The sequence below is a fragment of the Empidonax traillii genome, unplaced genomic scaffold (assembly GCF_003031625.1).
Source record: "Empidonax traillii isolate 1590-97213 ecotype Southwest subspecies unplaced genomic scaffold, ASM303162v1 scaffold283:size781446, whole genome shotgun sequence".
In the NCBI taxonomy this organism is placed as follows: Eukaryota; Metazoa; Chordata; class Aves; order Passeriformes; family Tyrannidae; genus Empidonax; species Empidonax traillii.
The window spans coordinates 18040-37514 of NW_020955476.1; the positions used below are offsets into that span (position 1 = coordinate 18040).

Below are 19475 nucleotides of genomic sequence, written 5' to 3' on the forward strand. Positions count from 1 at the left end.
ATAATTACAGTGGAAACCAGAGTCCCATCTCCTCCACTATGCTGACACAAAACATGGAGAAATTCCAGTCAAGCTAATGGTGTTCTTGTGGATTTCTAATAGTGAAGCAGAACAAAAGTAAATCCTTAAAAAGCTAACTGGTGACCATGTAATTTTAATACAATTGCTCCCATCAACACAGCAATAATAGTGATGCCTCTGAAAACACAGAAAAAACTTCTTCTAACCCACAATAACAGAATTCAAACAGAAATTATGGAAAATCTCCCCGGATTGTCTGCAATTTTAAGAGCAAGGGCATTCTGGTATGGTCTAATGTTACTACACTCCTCTACTTTTACAAAGAAAGACAAGACTACAGAGTATTAACTAACTTACTGTGAAGCTTATCTTAAATCAAACCTATTCTGAAATTACCAAATGAGGCAGCAATTCAGAAAAGCACTTCAGCGCAGGCTTAATAACATACTCATGCTTGAATATTTTGTAATAATGTAACTATGTCTGGATACTTGGTAATTTACAGTTTTGGCTTTTAAAAGTTGGTCTCCCGATTTGCCCCTGTGATTTAGTAATATTCTAATATACGAGCCACAACATTAATTTCTGCAAGGAAATATAGTAGTATAGCAATTGCATGGTAATTTCTGTGAAAACTCTATTGTAATGCCACATCGCAACAGGTACCTGCATATCTGCACCTGGTAAATTAAAGTGATACCGATACATTCGATAAATAAAAAATAAATTACAGACTATGGGAAAAATGTCACTGATCACACCAATGACCTAAACTTGTTTTCTAGTTACTGCCAAGGTCTGGAGTAATATTTAAATATAGTATTTCTGCAAGCATTAAGAGAATTACAAAATAAACTTCTAACAATCATTTGTAAACAAGTTTAAAATGCACAATTATATTTCAGTAGTTTATTTTGGAGAAACAAAGCAGTGCAAAATAGGCCAACCAAAATTCAGAAGGCAGCCAGGAAAATAAAATTCTTATCTGATGTTCTAACTAGGAAACAGCATACAGACATTTCCATTGGATCCAACACTCAGTTCATGTAAACATACTTAGTTTGAAAGGTCTTGAGTTAGTAAAGCAGTTTTAACATCATTGCTCCATCCCCACCACCCAATAAAGAAACAAAAACCAAAAAACCAAAAAAAGCCCAAGCCATTGTAATAAAGGGAGCAATAGGCAAGTCTACAAACACTCCACCAGCTGGTTACAAGAAAGTACCATACAAAAATATGCACTGGCAAGTTCCTTCCTGAGGGTATCTTTTGTTACACATGTAACATAAAAACACTTTTTATTTTAAACAAACAAAAACAAACCCCAAAGTGTAGATGTCAATTTTATTTCAGTCATGGCTTTACGAAAGGTTTGGTCTGTCATGTATACTTTTATAAATCCCTATGTACATCTGACTCACTCACACCACAACCATCCGAGACCTGCGAGCTGCAGACAACGTGGGATCCAGCAGCCTCAAAGCATACAAGGGTTGTGAAGCATGCCCAGCTCAGAACTGATCTGCAATACTTGAGGAAGTTGGCTGCATTTATGTGCACCCTGGAATCTGACTGATACCACACTCATAAGGTCCTTTCAGTTCCCATAGAAATATTTTAAAGGTAGTAATCCCTCTAGAGGTGGAATCATCTTCTATTGTATAAATCATCCCGAAAAAAAATCAATCTTGGCTAAGAAAATCCCGAAGAATGGCCTTTTGGAAGAAGACCAATTTCTCCCAAGGAAAAAGCATTACACAAAAGAATTGCTACGCAACACTCTTCAAAACTTTTTCCCGTCCAGGACTGGTACTATCAGGTAGGGTGGTGACACCTTTTTTTTACAGTTTAATCCTCTCTTCGTGATCTACCTGGGCTTTAAGCTCTAGATCCTTTTGAGTAGCTATCTAACAGATGATACTAACCACACTGGTACTAGATGCTGCACTGGCGGATGCTTTATGAACACCTGCTATAGAAAGACAGAAATTCCTGGATATGCAAGCTAAGAGCTTAACGAAGGAAATTTTCTTAACACCCCCCTCTATATTGTATGTTAGGGCTTATAAGGGGAATAGAAGGCCACTCCTTCTTCCAAAATAGTGTCTCCATTCTCAGCACTTGGATATTTCCAATTTAGTGTTCAGAATTAGCAAAAGTTGCAGGAATTCTCAACAGCAGAAGATGCTGCCATGCTAGAAGATGCAACAGAGGATGAACACCGCTGGTTCACTGCATATCTCAAGAGATAACAAATTGGCCACGCTATAGTTTACAGATAGTATAAAGCACTGTTGCAAATTACCATATGGCCTCACCTGGCAGCTTGCAACAAAATAATGTGGTCTCCAAGCTAGAGCTGTCCTGTACTTCTACCTCATATGAAGGTACACAGTTCTGTTTAATTTGCAGAAAAAAAAATGCACAACAGCATGGATCTGTGGAAGGCAGCAACTGAGTTACCCCTCAGGATATGCAGACCAGGTGTACTGCTCCAAGTAAAATGCACAGCTCTGCCAGCCTTTTTGCAGAGCTCTCCCAGAGTCCTCACAAGCGCAACGGAGGGAAAATAAATTCTCCACTAAGAGCTCAGCTGCTTCCATTAACTCTCCAGGATGTCAGTACTAGCAGATGATAAAAAGGATGTTATTTAATCTACTCAAATCACTCAGCCTAAATACTGGCACTCTCTGGATGAAACCATGTCACTGTTGGCAAATGTGGTTAGAAGCTGCTTTTGACTGAAGCAGTGAGGCCTGGAGGAAGGCTGGAACAGGGGTGGTCACCTCAGCTCTGCCCCTGAACAAGCAGGCTGCTCTATCCTACTCAAAGTGCAGAGGCTTCACAGCAAGCTACCTGTCAACATCTTGACTGGTCAATGTTTCAAGAGATTTGGTTTAGTGATACTGAAGTTGTCTTAGCCTTCTTTTGCAATAGCCTACCTGGAAAAAAAAGGAACAGGGAATATTTTAGGCAAAAATCTCTAGCACTGTTACATTCAGACACTGCATTGCAAAATTATTATCTTCTTGATACCATGAGGTCCGATTTTAAAATGCTGGTCACCATTGATTACAAAGAACAATAGAAATGAAAGAGCAACCCTCCCACAATGAAAGGACTAGTGTTAAAACACATGTATGTGTAAACTCTCTACAGATTTGCAACTGGAATCTGATGAAATGGATCTCAATCACTTTCTCGCTCTTCCCCTTTCAGTCCGTTTTATCAGCACATTAGGTTAAATCAAATGGAAGGGTTTTTTAATTTTGCTTTTTTGTGTTGTGTTTTGTGTTTGTTTTTTTTTTTCTTTCCTTTTTTTTTTTCTCAATTGTATTGTTACAGCCTAATCTGGCTCTGGGACCACAATTTGTATCCCTGTGGCTTTTTCTCAGTCCATGGTATTGGCAAGTTATTGAGAAGAAGCTTTTGTTGCCAACGTAGCGACGCAGTGCTGCTGGAAGCTGGGGGACACTGCTGAGTTGCAGCCTAGTCTCTGGTGTTGCAGTTTTACTGAGCTGTTGGTCTCGCTTTCCACAATCCAGGAGGAGTCTTTTCCCATGACGCTGAGACAGCCTGTGCTAGCACAGCATATCCGCTCGTCCATGATCCCACTGGTCTGCTCTGCCAGGAGCTTGCTGCGGTTTAGCTGGGTCACCTCAGGTACCTGACCCTGCAGGACAGCAGCTATGTGGTTCAGGAGATCTGTGAAAAATTCAGAAACACCCTCGTAGCCTGAAAAGAGAACAAAAAGAAGGAAAGAAAAGAAGGAAATTAAGTAATTTTTGTAGGTTCTCTGAAAGACTTCTTTTAACAATTTATTTCTTGGGCTGTCCTTGTCCTCCAACTGATAATAAAAAGGCTCTTTTCCATGACATCATTTTAAGTGACAGCACGAGCAGATTAGCATAAAGAGGAATAGAGACTCTTGCAATAAAAGTAATTTTTTTTCTAATGAGAAAAACTGTTGCCTTTCAGATTTGTTATTTCTTTTTCCTCCCAGGTATATATGTGTATATACAATTTTAGGTATATTCTACCATTTGTTGCCAAGTCCAGGTTTTTCCATAAGTTACCGACTCTGGGCTATGATGATCTTTTCCATCCTGTTTCCAGGTTTACTATGGCAAGTAGCTCCAATGTAGAGCTCCCTTGAGGGTCTGGACTCTTCACTAGATTTTGCCCAGCAATACCCTCAGTTAGGGAAACCTCAGAGGACAGCAGGGCTGGCTTTATATCCTCCAGAAGAGGCAGCTTCCCACTGTGTAAGAAGCAATGTAATGCTCATCTAATCTAACCTGACTTGACACTTAAAACATGTTTCTTGCTGTGTCTGAAAAACCACTCAAGGCACGGGAAACATGTATCAATGATACAGTATTTGATAGAAACATCAATCTTTTATTTTGGAACTGAAACCACTTTTCTGCATGTTCTCTTAAATGATTCCAGACAATTTACAATGCAGTTTAATAACAAGTTTCCTGGTTAAAACAGTTGCTCAAGTACCAGGAGACATGACATTTTTGGTGACACAAAGGGTGGCAGTAGGCGTACAGAGCTTCTGGCTCTATTTTAAACACTCTGGTACAGGCACATCATGGTATTTATTCTAAAATTGAACCAGACATGCAACATATGGGTACAATGTCTTGAAATGGATCTTAACTGCTACTGCATTACCTAAAATTGTTATCAGTTTGCCTTACTATTTAGAGGTGACATATGACATTCAGTATTATTTAATGGGATAGGCCGTTTTAAAAGGTCTATAAAAGTATTCTGAAGGTGTGGTTAATACAGGAGACTGAAGCAATAAATAAGTTTAGAAGACCCATGTGAATAGCACACATCACACAGCAGCATATGAGCAGAACCAGAGACCACAAAGTAAATGCACATTTTAACACACTTTTAGTGATGTGATCACTGCGCAGAATAGCTCCTCAGATCCATAAATAATTCAATTTTAATCTCCATTCTCCTGTAAAGACCAACTTCCTTAGGCAATAAAAAACCCAGCTTCTCAGAAACATAAGGTAAGAGGATAATTGTGGTGATTTTATGGTGTATTTATAACCCATATGTTAACTATATAACTCTTATTTAGGCTGAAACATTGCTATTAATTTTATTGTACTTGCTCACAATTCTCCCAGATATTTAACAGGTCACACAAAACACCAGCAATGTGAGACGACAGCTCATAGTTTTGCTTTCTCAAAGACCCTTAAACAGATTCACCAAAAAAATTATTCATTTCAAAACATCGAGTTTTTTAGTGCCTCACATGATAATCCACTGGTCGGCAGGGGACAACTAGGACTCTTGGGGCTGGCCATGGGAGTCAGAACAGGATCTCCACCTCTTTGACAGAAGTGCTTGTTATGCTTTCTTGCTTATGTAAAAGCTGTGGGATTAACCTTCAAATCTACTCAGAGTGCTTCAAACACCCTGGGAATAAGCCATCTCCATAGTAACAGCTTTAATATTCAGAGAGGAGATCCATAGTACCCTAGAGTGTTCCATGTCTGCTCACTGAAAACAAACTAGTCTTGTCGGGGGGCACCTGCAAACACACAAAGATGTTGTTTTAAATAATTCACAGAAATAAGACGGCCAGTTATTCAGTCCTGAAATCGGCAGATGTTACAGTGTAAGGAAGCTGTATGTAACAGGCAGGCTCAGACTGGGCAAACCCTCTGCACACTGGGTGGAAACGCCCAAGTAATTCTGCCTGGCCACTCAGTAGAAACTTCAAAAAATTGTAAAAAAGAAATACAAGGAAGGGAGGAAGAGAACTAGATGTCTCAACTCTTGAGTCACAGAACACCTGTGGAAAGCTGCAAACTGTAGATATTGCCTTGTTTGGTTCCAAGGGCTGCTGCAGGCCTCTCAAACAAATCAGTTGTGGGACATCAGCTGTGCTACAACGATAACAAAATCAAGAAGGGTAAATTAAATTACACCTTCAGAAACTACTGGCAGTGAATTCAGGGTTAGTGTCACACAGGGCATCAGTGGAAGAATATAAGTTTAGCATGCCTCAAAACACAACTTGCATGAATTGTGCTCCAGCAGGTGCTATCCTAGCACTGCCTGCTGAAACCAGTTTGCAAGTGCCTGTCTACAGCAAGCCTCAGCTTTGCTATGCTAAAAACACAGTCCTCTGGCTGAACATGGATAGGAAAAGTGTCCATCCAGCAATGCATCTGAAAAAAAGTACCCACCCCCTGCGATCTTTGGTGGAGGCAAGAAACAGCTATGAGCATTTTTAAGCTAGCATTACAAATGCTACCTGCCTGATTTTTTGGAGACTCCCTGATCTGGCACATTCTCTGCTCTTCTGCATCTTCCCCTGGCCAGAGAGAAATGGACAGCCCATGTCCTGCATTTGTGCCAATGTGTTAACACACGCAAAGTGCATGTTCCGATCTGATGCTTTTCAGATTCACCCAGAGCCAGCAGTCCACCTCAACGGGGACAGACTGCAGAACACACACAAGCTGCTGCTCAGGCTGCTCAGACAAACATAAACCCTATATGCTACGTGACTGTGCCTACAGTCAGATATCTCAGCTGTTAGCCACTGATAAATATAGTCCCAGTGGTTTCCCACTGAACAAGAGACACTAGGGGCCTTTCAGACATTCATCTTTAAAATCTTTTTTGAAGAGTCGCTGGTGCTAATGGAGCAGGTAACAGACAACATCCTCCTGCAGGTACATCTGCTCTCACTTCTGACGTTAAACGCATCTCAACATGACATCCATGGAGTGGCAGGTTCAAATGAGCTTCAAGCCTGGCAAACATAAAAGACAGCACACAAGTAAGGCAGCAAGCCTCTAGGCACCTGGACAAGGCTTTGGTTAGGCCTGGCCTCAAGCTGTGGCTTGAGCTCAGTGGAAGAGGCTGTGAATGCTCCTTATAGGGCTCTCTTCCCCTCCCTTCTCAAAGCAGTGGTGCAGAGATAATGCAGCAGATCCTTGGAGGGTCTAATTTGGGTCCAGTTTGGCTCTACTGCAACCACTGCAGGCTCGAATGATTTTAAGAAGAGGAGAAAGGGAAGGCCCCTTCCTGGGACTGCACTGAGCCAGGAACAGGGAGAACCCACTGCTGATGAAGTGAGTCTTTTGAGGTGGGCTGAGTTTGAAATTCTCATTAGCAATGTGCTGGCCCTGTCAATGAAGTCGGACCTTGAACCTGTTCAGCCTTTATTCATACCAGCCCTTGGAGGGAAATTCAGTTGCCTGGGCTGAACATGCTTTTGAACAAGAGAGTATTCTGTGCTGAAATGTAACTTTTCTTCTGTTGCATTTTACTCCATTGCATCTTCTCCAACCTCAGCAGCCCTTAAGGGCAAGCGCATCTCTCTCAGCTCTGCTACCTTTTACAAATCGGAAGGCACTTTTGTCTCTCCCAGCCTTCTCTTTCATATGTCTGGTCCCTGCTGCTATCCTCTAGACTTTCTCCAGCTGGTCTTCAACCTATCCCATGGTGATAAAGCCAGTAGCTACCTTCACTACCCACATGTTCACTACGAAAAAACTGCTGTGTGAGTCTGCAAGGACTAAACCACTCTATTAATTCAATGTCCCTTCAAAGATCAATTACTGTGCAGACTGAAACACAGAACTCGGGCTGAACATCGAAAACTATTGCCTTAGAGTAGAAGTACAGCAGAGCAAAGGCAGTTCTGAAAACCTCTGCCACAACAAGAAGACATTACTCCTCCCTAAATATGCAAATATATGTTTGCTAGTGGTTGTTCCCCAATCTGGACTTTTCAACATTTCAAGAAAAGGAGAATTTCACTCTGTGCAAAGTACCAAATCCAAAACAATACTTGAAAAAATACAAAAATCCCAAAACACCAAACCAAAATGCACGATGCAGGATTGCAAAAGAATCTCCTGCATCACTGACTTCAAGACCCAATGTTTGAAATATAATCCCATTGACAAAACTGATATGGCTCCATCTGACACCAAATTTAGGTCATTTCACTGCTCTTGGCAGAAGAGTGTTTTCATAGGTCTGCAGATTGCATCAACACCATATGGTAGAACTGTGATGCAAAGTGACCTGAGAATAGCGGAGCTGAGTTATGAAAGGAAGCCACTCACTGTGGAGATACACCAGCAAAGCACTGCAGGGCAGTAGTAGGACTGAGAACCCAAACAGAAAGATTTAGGAGACTCAGGGCTCAGGGCAAGATCTCTAGATTTGAAAACTCAAAGTCTTCAACGACAGGTTAAAGAAACTACATATCAGCCTGTGTATGTCTCTGGGAAAAAACATCACAGCAGGTAATGAGAAAAAACAATCAGGTAATGAGAAGAGATTCTCAAAGAGAAAAATCCCATACAAAAGAGCATCAAATGAGATGATGTATTCTTTTTCTATGTTAGGCTACTGAATTTACACAAGTAACAGACCTTCTCCTATACACACTTAAAAATCAACAATTCCAGTGGTCAAGGAGTTTATTTAGTTGCTTCCAAGAAATATGTTAACTAAAAAAGCAGAGGACAAATTTACCTGATCTTAGATGCTCCAATCTATTCTTTTACTCCAGGATGCACTTAAAAGTGCACTTGCAAAGATACTAATTCTTCACAGCACTCTTCTGTGCACCTACAATTTTAACATCTTCAGATTCCCGGCACTATTTTTGTGCACAAATGTCTTTTTGTAGGGAATCAGTTTGCACAGGAAGAGATTTTTAAGGGAACAGTTTGTTACTTCCACCCCCTCATCTTTTTTTAATGGCACAGAGTCTGAAAAAAACAGAAATCTTTAAAGACTCTACTAAAATAGAATTTACTATTCTTCTTTTCATTTCAGAATGAGGGCCAGGCCCAGAAAAGCCAGGTTCCAGCACACAGTCCCACACTACGGTTCCTGGGCATCCCTTTGCAGGGAAGGGCATGACAGCCATGTTACAACTAGCCACTAAAATTTGACCACACCTCCTAAGAGCCGATATTTCAGCTGCAAATTCTATATCTATAGATTATCTATATCTAGACTAGGGTTCTTCCCTTCCCAGATTGACCTCCGAACCATCTGGATGGTACTTTCCTGTCCCAAACTGGGGAAGCAATGATGTGAGACACCAGCAGTAAAACTTGCTCCACGCAAAGCAGGAGTGGAAAGGCTTTTCTCACCTGGGAATGCATTTATATCAATGACCGCATGCTGCCCAGTCTGATTGTTAATGATGATGTCAATTCCGAAGAGGGAAACTCCCAGAGCTTGCCGCAGTGCCTTAGAGATTTCCCGGATGACATCGTCGTTTGGCCGCTCAAATACTCCTTCAATTTTATCCAGCTACAATGGAAAACGACACATTACTAAGGGACTCTGAAGGAGCCTTTTTAGTGGAAAGATTGATTTTCAGAAGTTTCCAGGTGCATATCCATCAAGTCTAATTGCAGACCAGCATTGGCATGAAAGAGAGAAAGACACCAAAGAGAACCTGCTTTCATAATTCAGAATCCTTCCTATATTGGAAATTCATCTGCGCTCAAGTACCTAGTTCTTCCTCCTCATACTGGTGCAGCTGGAGAAGCAGAGCAGTGTAGGAGTGAATGGAGAATCAGACTCACTGTTTTAAGTACTAGAGCTACACTTTAAAAAACATATACAGGTGGCATGTTTAACCCTGTCTGTAAATATTCTGTATATTATTGTTATTTCAGTGTAGATCAATGTCTACGCTAAAGGACTGATAGGACAGAGTCCTGTTGTTAGTTTAATCTGAGCCATACAGCAAAACTCAGCTGGTATCTTCAGGGCAGAGTATACTTTTTATGTGGGTTTTCATGTATAAATTATTCTATAAATATTTATTAAAATGAATAACTCAGGTTACTTATGACTAGAAGATGCAATTTTCTACACTTTTTACACGTTAGCCAGCAGAAGTATGCTGTTATGCCTACAGAAGAATGTATGGAATATGTATGTGTATGAGTGAGATGGCAGGTAAACAAACCACAGGAGCAAGCTCTCTAAATTTGAAAGTAAATTCTTAGGAATGGCTTCTTGCTTAACATAACCATAAAGAGATTTATAAATAGTATAATTACAATTTTAATATTAGCATCAGTGTTGCATATCAAATTCAATCAAATACGAGACTAGTCCCCAGCAGAGCTTGTGAAACAGAAAAGAATCTTGAGATTTAGAGATTGAGAGGACCCAGTGCTGTAAAGTGACTTTCTCAGCAGTTGAGTGCCCAAGAACTTGTTAGGATTGTTATGTGCAAAGCTTATTAAAAGGACTGGTAATGCTAGCATGAAACTGCAGGGTGCCGGCATTGCTGGTCTCGAAGGACACCCAGAAATAGTCCTGTGGTCACAGCCTGGGCATGCTCACACGGCAGACACCTACTGGCCCTCTGTGGCCTTGTGCCAACACGATTTCACTGCTTGAATTTTCACTGTTCGTCTTTCCTCACAGAACTGAGTCCTAGAAGGATGATTTATGCTTATTAATCTCTCTGGACAGGAAAAAGCCAGGTGTTTGCCTTCAGAAACTCGTTCTTCCCTTTGCCTAGGTTAGCCCTGGGGAGTTTGGGCATGGCAAGCAGCACAGCCCTGCTGCATCAGTGCTTCCTCACCGGAGCTCGGTAAGGAAAACCAGTGGGGTACACAGTCATGCTGGTTCGTGGTACCAAACAGACCTCAGCCTGCAACACAGAAGCAGACAACTTGTGAAAGAGAGTCACTAGCTACTAACACTTCCATAAGAAAGGACTAGATAGTTTTTCAGCCATGATAGAAGGAAGAAGACCAAGTGTACTTACTGCTGTTAAGACGGATGAGGACTCTGGTTTGGAAACATTGTGGCTGTTGAAAAATATTGATTCTCTGTCTGCAATTAGAAACGGGTTGTAAATAACTTTATACCAGATTTTAGTTTCCAAAGGAATAGTGTAAAGAACAGTAGGTGGCACTGCAGCCCCAGGAATCTTGCCCTGGTCCCCACTGGGCCATCCTTGACACCCACCCCACCCACAGGCACTTTGCTGCTGGCACTTGGCTGCCTGCACAGCAGACACTCAGCTCCTTGCATGCCTCAGAGCCACCGGATCTGCTTAATCATCAGATCTGCCTAGTCAGGAACCTGTGGCATGGCCCCCTCAAACTCTCCTGATTTGGGTAAGAAAGTGAGACAATTACCCTAATCTACCTACTAAGTTTATTTTTATGTGGACTTGCAGACAACTTTCAAAGCTTACACTAACAGATGAGACATTAGCTAAAGCATTTTCAGAAAGATGCCTTAAACTGTTCCCTTCAAAATGCAAAAGTATCAAACAACTGTCCTAACAGTTTATATGAGCACAGGTTCTGGCCTACTTAGTTTGATCAGGACATAGAGCAGACCTAAACGTAAATACAGGCATACACAGCTGCATACAAGGACTTTTACAAGTCTCTCTCTATATATGTATATATATATATATATCTCTATAATTCTTCTATACCTATACAAACAAAATAGATATTTGTGTGCAAAATGCAATGGACAATGGACATCCTACAATCTGCAGAAAACACTAAGCAAAGAGACAAAAAACTGGCACTTGTTTATTCCAGTCCTTTAGTTTGATCCCATCCCCACCTCCTGAATTTGTCCAGTTGCAAGCAGGTCATGCTCCCATCCATATGCTGCTAATTCCTTTATGCTTTTGGTGGACCACAAAAATGCAGTTCTCTGGAAAGGAGGTTTTTTTCCATAAAGGAAATCTAAGTAATCTTTAACGAGGAACCTTCAAGTGCTGCTTTCTGTTGACATACAGAAGGATCACTGTCCTCACTGATAAATCCATTCCTCCTTCCCCCCAACACATCTGGTATCTACAAACCAAAGGACATCTCCCACCAGCGTTTTCAACACTGGGCCTCACTTGAACAAGGAGGCTCATTTAAGGGAGAGCACAAGTGATCCTTAATTTAAACACACATACATAACAAGGTAAAAATAGGGAGAGGAAGTTCTGAAATGATGGAATCCAGGAAATTCTCTCCAAAGCACATTTATAAACAAACTCCGGAACAAATGGCACATGAACTTACTGTGAAATAAGAGAACTCTCCCCCTTTCCACATGACATAAAACACTTTTTCTAACAGGTAAGACTCAGGTTACCATTGCATAAATATTTACTATATGAATGTCATTCGTATGTATTCCAGAGCAGTTGAGTTATTTTCCTTCCTATTGAAACAATACAGAAGAGGAAACATGGTATGTCAGAACCAGCTGCCTTCACTTCAGCAGTGTTTTCACAGAAATTTTTCATGTTTCCTGACAAGGCTCCAAGAACGGATATTTCCTTTTAAATTGGTACAACTGACCTGAGATTCCTGCAGAGAAGTTCTTTAAAGATGGTCTCTTCACCACTGTGTAGGACTCCCCGACCACGAAGACTTTATACAGCACGGCGTTGTGGTTGATGAAGCTCTGAATGACACAGGGGGGGCGAACAGCTTTCAGGCCCTCCTGGTTGAAGATGATCGCCATCTGGAAACACACATACACAGTTGTGCACAAGTCTTGCAATAGTTTCATGTTTACCCCCCCCCACCTAGCAACAAGGGGGAACATCTACTGGTGGATGTATATTGACCATGTGTGAATTCCTTCTGCGCATCTAGATCTATTTCATTACGTTTCATTTAGTGACACACAGCTCTCTGAACACTATGGGCAGTGCAGCTTTCATTTTCAATCAACATTTTCTGATCAGCTCTTTGCAACTTCATTTTCTGCCTTTAGTTGGGAAGCTACTGCCACTGCATGTACAACAAAAGGGTAAAACATCTGACCAACACAGATGACAAAGTCTGTATTGAATACAAGCCTGTAGCATGAGTACAACACAAGGAACAGCTCTGTTGTACTAACTATATGAGTTTTTCCCCACTGCTCTATTCCCCATGGTTTGGCTCAGTCCAGTTGCAACAACCTAAGTATTGGGGCTTCACCCATCCCATCAGAGAACATTTTTCAGACTCTAGTAGTTCTTACTGCTAACAAATGTTGGCCTACTGATTTTCCTTGGTTTCACTCCGTTACTACAAATGGACAGTCCTCTTGAAGGCACTGGAATAAATATGGTAAAAAGGAAGGGATTTATAGGGCCTGAATGATGACCAACAGCTGCCTCAGGCAGCATGGAAGCAATGTTGGTAGGACAGAAATACTTTGATGAGACAGCTTATCTTCAGCACGTTACACTAGTCTTTTCCTCAACCTCTCCGTTACTATGTGCTTACATGCATATATAAAGTTAGCATAACCACAGTGTCCCATTTTGCAGGTTTGTTGTTGGTGCTGACATGGCTCCTACACAGAACCAGCAGCAAGCACCATTCTGGCACAGGTGATGAAATTACATTATACCAATGTATAAAGTAATTTCCTATTATTGAGGATAAACCTAGGTTTGCTCTCCATCCTCAAAGCCCTGAAAAAGCTATGCTCTAGGGATCTGAATATTAGCTTGTCTTCACTACTCCAGCAATGCTGGGCCTTGTTATGCGCAGTGGCAGTGGAGAATGTTGTAGTAAGGTGAATAAGGAGTGTTCAAGGTCAGAATGACATACATTTTATCTTTCTTTCCTCTGGAAGAAACTCCCTGCCACAGGCAGGGATGCTTTGGCTAGAACACATTCCCTCTCTGAAGAGTCTTGAAGACAACAGCACCCTTCCCCTCCTAAGTGTCTTGAAGACAACAGCTAATAGCCAAGTCTTGAGCCTGCTGCCCACCTCAGTCAGTGTAGGATGCAAAATACTTATCAGAAAAATTCCTAAGCTCTGAAACTCAAGTGGTTTTGTAAGACTTAATATTTTCTCACTGTCCTGGTTGGGTGTACTCTTTTACTCAGGATGCAAGACAGTCCAGAGAAGCTAAGAGAATTCCTCTCAGCCCTAAAGTAACTCCACAGTGATACATAAAATAAAATGGCCTCCTTCCTGCCTCAGCACAGTGCAGATGAGTTACACTGCTTGCTTCTGCTTTCCATATACTTTCTGTCAGTTTTCATGCTTAGTGTCTTAATGAAGTCAGGGTCACTGGAAGGATTTTACAAAGAAACTTTATACCTTTACGTTCTCTCTCATGTATTACATATTATCAACTGCTCATTTGATGAATGCTGTACTTTCAGATGGAACTTTTGCTAACACCTTAGTTTGCTCCTATAAAAAAAATAGCAAATATAATAGGTTTTTGGGTTTTGTCTGTCGTTCAAAAAACATGGTTGCCGTAAATGATGTAGTGATTACATATTCATAGTTAAAAGTCTGAGCACACATTTTTGTCCTTATTGCTCCTTATCTGGTAGTCCACTTCAGATCACACAACTGTCTGCACACGTGCACAATGACTCAGTAGGTTAACATTTTCTGAGTTCCAGTCAATGTGTCCTTTCAATGCATACTTGCAGCTGATATTCTGTCTCTATTACACCAGGTGCTTTCTATTTGACAGTATGGACTGAATTTGCAAGTGGTAACAACCTGTGCAAGAAACTTCTCTAACCGGCAGAATCATCCATCAAGATGATTCACAGCAACAACATCGTACATCATTTATTTCTCACTGGTGGCAAGAAACACTCTTCCTCCTATGCAGAATGCTGGCTTTATATAATCTCCAACTGGCAAGAACTGTGCTGTTCCTATAGCGTTCTCTTCCAATAATAATTGATTCCCACAAAAAACCCCACAAGATGAACAGGTATTTATCAGCCAATTTTAGAAGTGTGGAAAGCCAGAGAGTTTATCTTCTCAGCACACAGCTGACCTAGACTACTGGAAACTATGTGAAACCTCTCTTCTGCAAAGCTCTGTGCTGACAGCCCATGGACTAGCACACAACCCGTATAACTCCCGTGGTGTTGCTTTACGCTGGTTCACTGTGATGTCTCATGGTTTTTAACATGCATGAATAGAGCTCCAAGAATTCTCTTGCAGGGTGCACTTGCTCTTTTTTATGTAGCACAGACCTGCTGTGTCTGGCAGTAACATGGGAACAATACTTGATGTCATAATTTCCAAACAGCATTCCTCATTATAAATGCAGAGCCATCTTGAAGGCAAAACTAAACATTTCACTAGTATTTTTTACTGACAGTGTCCTTAAGGAATTCAGTCTCAAAAAGCATAGTGATTCTCTGCCTTTTTCTCACTCAGAAAAAGTAATTCTGGACACAATTCTTCAGGCTATGGGTCTCTCATGGCAGCTGTACTGAAGGTTAATTATGCTCTGACCTGCTGGCAGGCAGAAGCACAACTTCCAGCCATCATCTCTGTTCAAGTTTAACAAACTGTGCTGGCACAGCAGGGTTCAAGTGCTGAGCTGGCCAAGGCAGCTGCTAGTGCAGAGGCCACGTAGAACTGCAGGACACCACAAGAACACTAACAGCACCTCAGCTTAACTACAGCATGTTCTCACTTGAGAAGTGTGGAGTCCATCAGCCTTGGCTGGTACCAAACCCAAACTCTAGCCTGCACCTTCAGCTGTCCCTGTTAGCCAGCACTTGAACTTTTTGAACAGCTATCTTATGAAGAAAAGTAGGTTTCTGGTCAGTGTTTTGGTTCTGGTGTCAACTATGCAGTGAAAATACATCTACAAAAAATGAAGTGGTTTACCAAAAGCCAAAGAAGGAGTCATTTATGAAACAGGCAACAATTTATTGCTTCGAGACCTATGCTTCACCATTTAGACAGACTGTACTGTAAGCAGATACTTACTCTATGCTTCCCTTCATATTACTGACCATAAGCAATTACAAGACAGTTCCACTCTGATCATAAATACACTTTGGATCATTCCTGAGAACTCAGCAACTCCAAAAGTTGCTACTACTAACCATGTAGAGTGCCATGCAAGATTTCAGGCTTATTTCCAGGGGTCCTCCTAGGCTCTTGTCATAAGTTTCTGTGATAAAGTGCAGCCTACAACTGTATTTTAGTCTAATTTTTGCTCAGAAAATGGAATTCTGGCAGGAGGCTGAGGTATGTCAGCATGGTATGAAAGAAGATCAAAGAAAGATTCACCAGGGAAACAAAGTCCAAGCCTGACCAGACACGCACTGAAAGGTTCATGCATTTCAGGCTGCAGTTGCAGAGGAACTCCTGACAGAATTGAGTCTGAAACTCATTAACTAATCCAGAAATTCATAAATTAATCCAGCCCCCAAGTGTTCTTGGTAACAACAGCAAAAATTTATAGCAGTTGCTCCAGCAACTAATAGGACTGTGTGTTGGCTTGTAAAATAATCCAAGGTAAGACCTGACTGAAAAATCTCTCTGCATTTTTAAAACAAAGTGCTGTTCAGTTAAGATTTCAGCCATGGCCATTCTGCTTGTCTAGACTAACATTTTACTTCAGGGCCTTCAGCTCTTAGAGACATTTCAGCAACATAGCACATATTTCAGAAGCAGCTGGGAAACATGGACTGATGACCACGTTGCTAACAAAGGAAGCTGGGAATTAGAAGAGCCAGCAGCAAGGGCTGGATTCTCAAAACTGAGCTGCAGTAAGCAGGAAGGCAGGAAGCACAAATGGAAAAGAATTAAAACAGGACTCTACTCACCTAAATTTAGAGAAAGCTAGTCTCACAGGTAATGCACTCCTTCCAGGAATATACAACCATTTTAGCTGCAATTGCCTTACAGGAAGGCAGATAAGCTAAGCTCTACCAGCACTGTTCTCCCCACAGATCCCCCTGTGTTATTACAATTGAACATGCCTGGAAACAGTATCTATTTGTTCCTCCTTTCCGTCAAGGAAAGGAGCCAGCTGCTCCATTTGAAGAACAAACCTCCTTCTCATCTGTCCCACATACATGTTGGAAAGTAACACTGTGAGATGGAAACACTATTTAGTGTGACCTCTCACCAAAGGAGAGTCTGAAGGAGATTCCTTGGAGACAGAGCTAACTGGAGACTACAAACTGCTAGACACAACAAGATGATAGAAGCTAGAAAGTGCTAAAAATAATTTCCATGTCTGGAAGTTCAAGTCATATTTAACTTCATTTCAGATTATTGAAAAAATAATGGTGCAATTAAACATGAGGGAGAGGCAGGGAAGAAAAGTTGTTTGAGCACAGACCTCATTCAGCCTACTACAGGATTGGAAATCACCAGCCAAACCATCATGAGGGGGACTGGAAGCAGGGTCATAATACTGCAAAGTTTTTTAACTTACCTCATGAGAGTTGGTTCCATGGGCCACTCTGGTTTTACAAACTGGGTAAATAAAAAAGAAAAAAACAATTCACCACTGAAACAGGACACACAAACCCCTTACAATCCTGTTCCCACCCACACATGCAAACACTGGAGTTCACCAGACCAAGGCATTGACTGTGCCAGACACCAGCGACAGTCTCTGCTTGAACAGTGTCCTCAATTATTGCAAAGCTTGGCTTACTCCAAGCCCTATTCTCTCAACTCCTCCCTGTAACTAAGGTGCAAGCACAGACCGTTATTAGGACTGGATAGAGTTGCAAAGCATCAGCTAAGAAGTTAGTACTAGTATGGGATTGCCACCTGCCTACTCAGAGAGCATTTTCACAAGTATGTGATTTTTTTCTGAGGCTGGAGCTACTTTACAGGTACCACAAAACACTACTGTCCTGAAAACAAAGGAATTGGGACACAGTGATTGGGACTTATTTTCCTACCTCCCGGTTTTTGGGGAAGAGTAGGAAACCTAATGAGCTCTATCAAACTAATATACAGCTTATTTTTCATAGGCAATCATAGAGGGGGACAAAGAAAGGTAGAGAGTCTAGCAGTTCTTTTTCTCTCATATTTCTTATCAGCTCTGTATATCCTGGTTCTCACTCTAGCCTAAGTAAGAGGAGGAGTAAAACCAGTAAGAGGAAAGAAACAAAATGCTCCTTCTGCTAAGAAATCAGAGAAGAGCTGAAGACCCTAGGACCCACATGATCACTAGAGCTAATGTTACTTAAGTGTTAAGCAAAAGAGATAAAAACTTTGCAAGTAGTGAGGGGGTGGATGGATAGGATGGGACTTCTTTGGAGGTTGTTGGAAGAATCTAATTGCCAGGCAAGAGGGCAGGCAGCTATGAAAGGCTGATGACCTGTGCTAGAATCCAAAATAAGTTGGTAACTTGAAGTTTTGGAAAGTGGTATACCATGTCTCACAGACACATGCTCTGGAGAACCAGAGTGTTTTTAAGAAAAAAATAAAAAAAGAGAGAGAAAGAAGAAAAAGCATTCCCAGAGTACCAAGTTGTATAAATTTTAAGTGCTATTTTTTAATTTCATCATCATTTAGAGAGGTTGATTCAGACCTTCTGGATATATGGGCTATGCTGCTGACTACTGAGGACCAGTCAGCCTGTATTGAGAGCACAATGTGAAGAGGGGGTCAGAGCCGTTCAGTGGGCTTTAAATTCCTGCTTCCCAATCTAGCTTCAGGAGACCTGCCTCATTTGGGAGAGCGATGGCAGGGAGGGCAAAACATGCTTTTTCCACGCAACTTTACCTCTGAACCTTACAAATGAGGCAAGCACCAAGGGAACAAACACCGACTAACCGATTCTGCTCACTTTATACTGCAAGGAATCAAATAAAGGAACGAATTAAAGCACAAGCCCCATAATGAAACTTGCTACAAAGCACAAACAGTTCATAGCAGCTGTTTGAGGCTGTGGGCCCTTGGAGTCTGTTATACATGGTAAATTTTTTACCCTTTTCCTTCGACTCTCTATGATTATATTTGTAATCTGGATCAGGGAAACGGAGAGGTGGGTGAAAAAAGAGGACAATCAGGAAGGCAGTGATTTTCTCAAGAAAAACAATGACTGCAGCTGGCAGGAGAAACACCTTGCACAAGTTCAGGGCAAGAGGCTAACTTTGTTAGAACTATTACCATTTCCAAGGAATGCATGTTTACTTTAGTGAGGTGTTTAAAGTAAGGAACATCAATAAAAGGCAAAGTAAAAGCTGATAGGGAGAGGTTTTGTCCCACATTCCAAACGCTGCTTTAGAGCATTTATTTCAGGAAGGTTTTAACATCCCTGACACTTTTGGCAGCGAAACCCGAAGTGAAACCCGCACTCCTACAATGCTGGCAATGCTTTGGGGAATGCATGTGCAATATTCAGAACCTACTAGAAGCTCCAAGAAAAAGCCCATGTACATACTGAATGGGAATGCCAGTCCATTCTTCTCTATAAGCTGCAAGGTATCTTCTCCACAGGCACTTGTCAGCTCCATAAAGGGTGGTGAACAGATCCTCTCATCTGCAAGACAAAAAAAAGACTCAAATGGAGATGAGGGGTTTAAGTTCTCAGCTGCATCATTAACAGCTCTCTCCGTACTAACTGCTTCCTGATAGCCCACTTCACTTTAACAGCTGAAATTAAAGCACCAAAAAGACTATAAACCAAGACT

The 19475-nt window shown here is 41.4% G+C and overlaps 1 protein-coding gene across 3 annotated transcripts in view; it reads right to left on the bottom strand.

Annotated features, from left to right (window-relative positions):
• Positions 1-915: 915 nt before the first annotated feature.
• ITPK1 (inositol-tetrakisphosphate 1-kinase) overlaps positions 916-19475 on the bottom strand; it is a 139687-nt gene continuing 121127 nt past the window's right edge. For all 3 annotated transcript variants that reach the window (XM_027890264.1, XM_027890265.1, XM_027890266.1), the window contains 6 exons: positions 19226-19324; positions 17258-17298; positions 12393-12558; positions 10835-10902; positions 9192-9354; positions 916-3756 (listed from right to left, as the gene is read on the bottom strand). In XM_027890264.1, coding sequence (XP_027746065.1) covers positions 3434-3756; positions 9192-9354; positions 10835-10902; positions 12393-12558; positions 17258-17298; positions 19226-19324 — 860 coding nt within the window. In that variant the 3' untranslated portion in view covers positions 916-3433. The remainder of the gene's footprint in view (positions 3757-9191; positions 9355-10834; positions 10903-12392; positions 12559-17257; positions 17299-19225; positions 19325-19475) is intronic.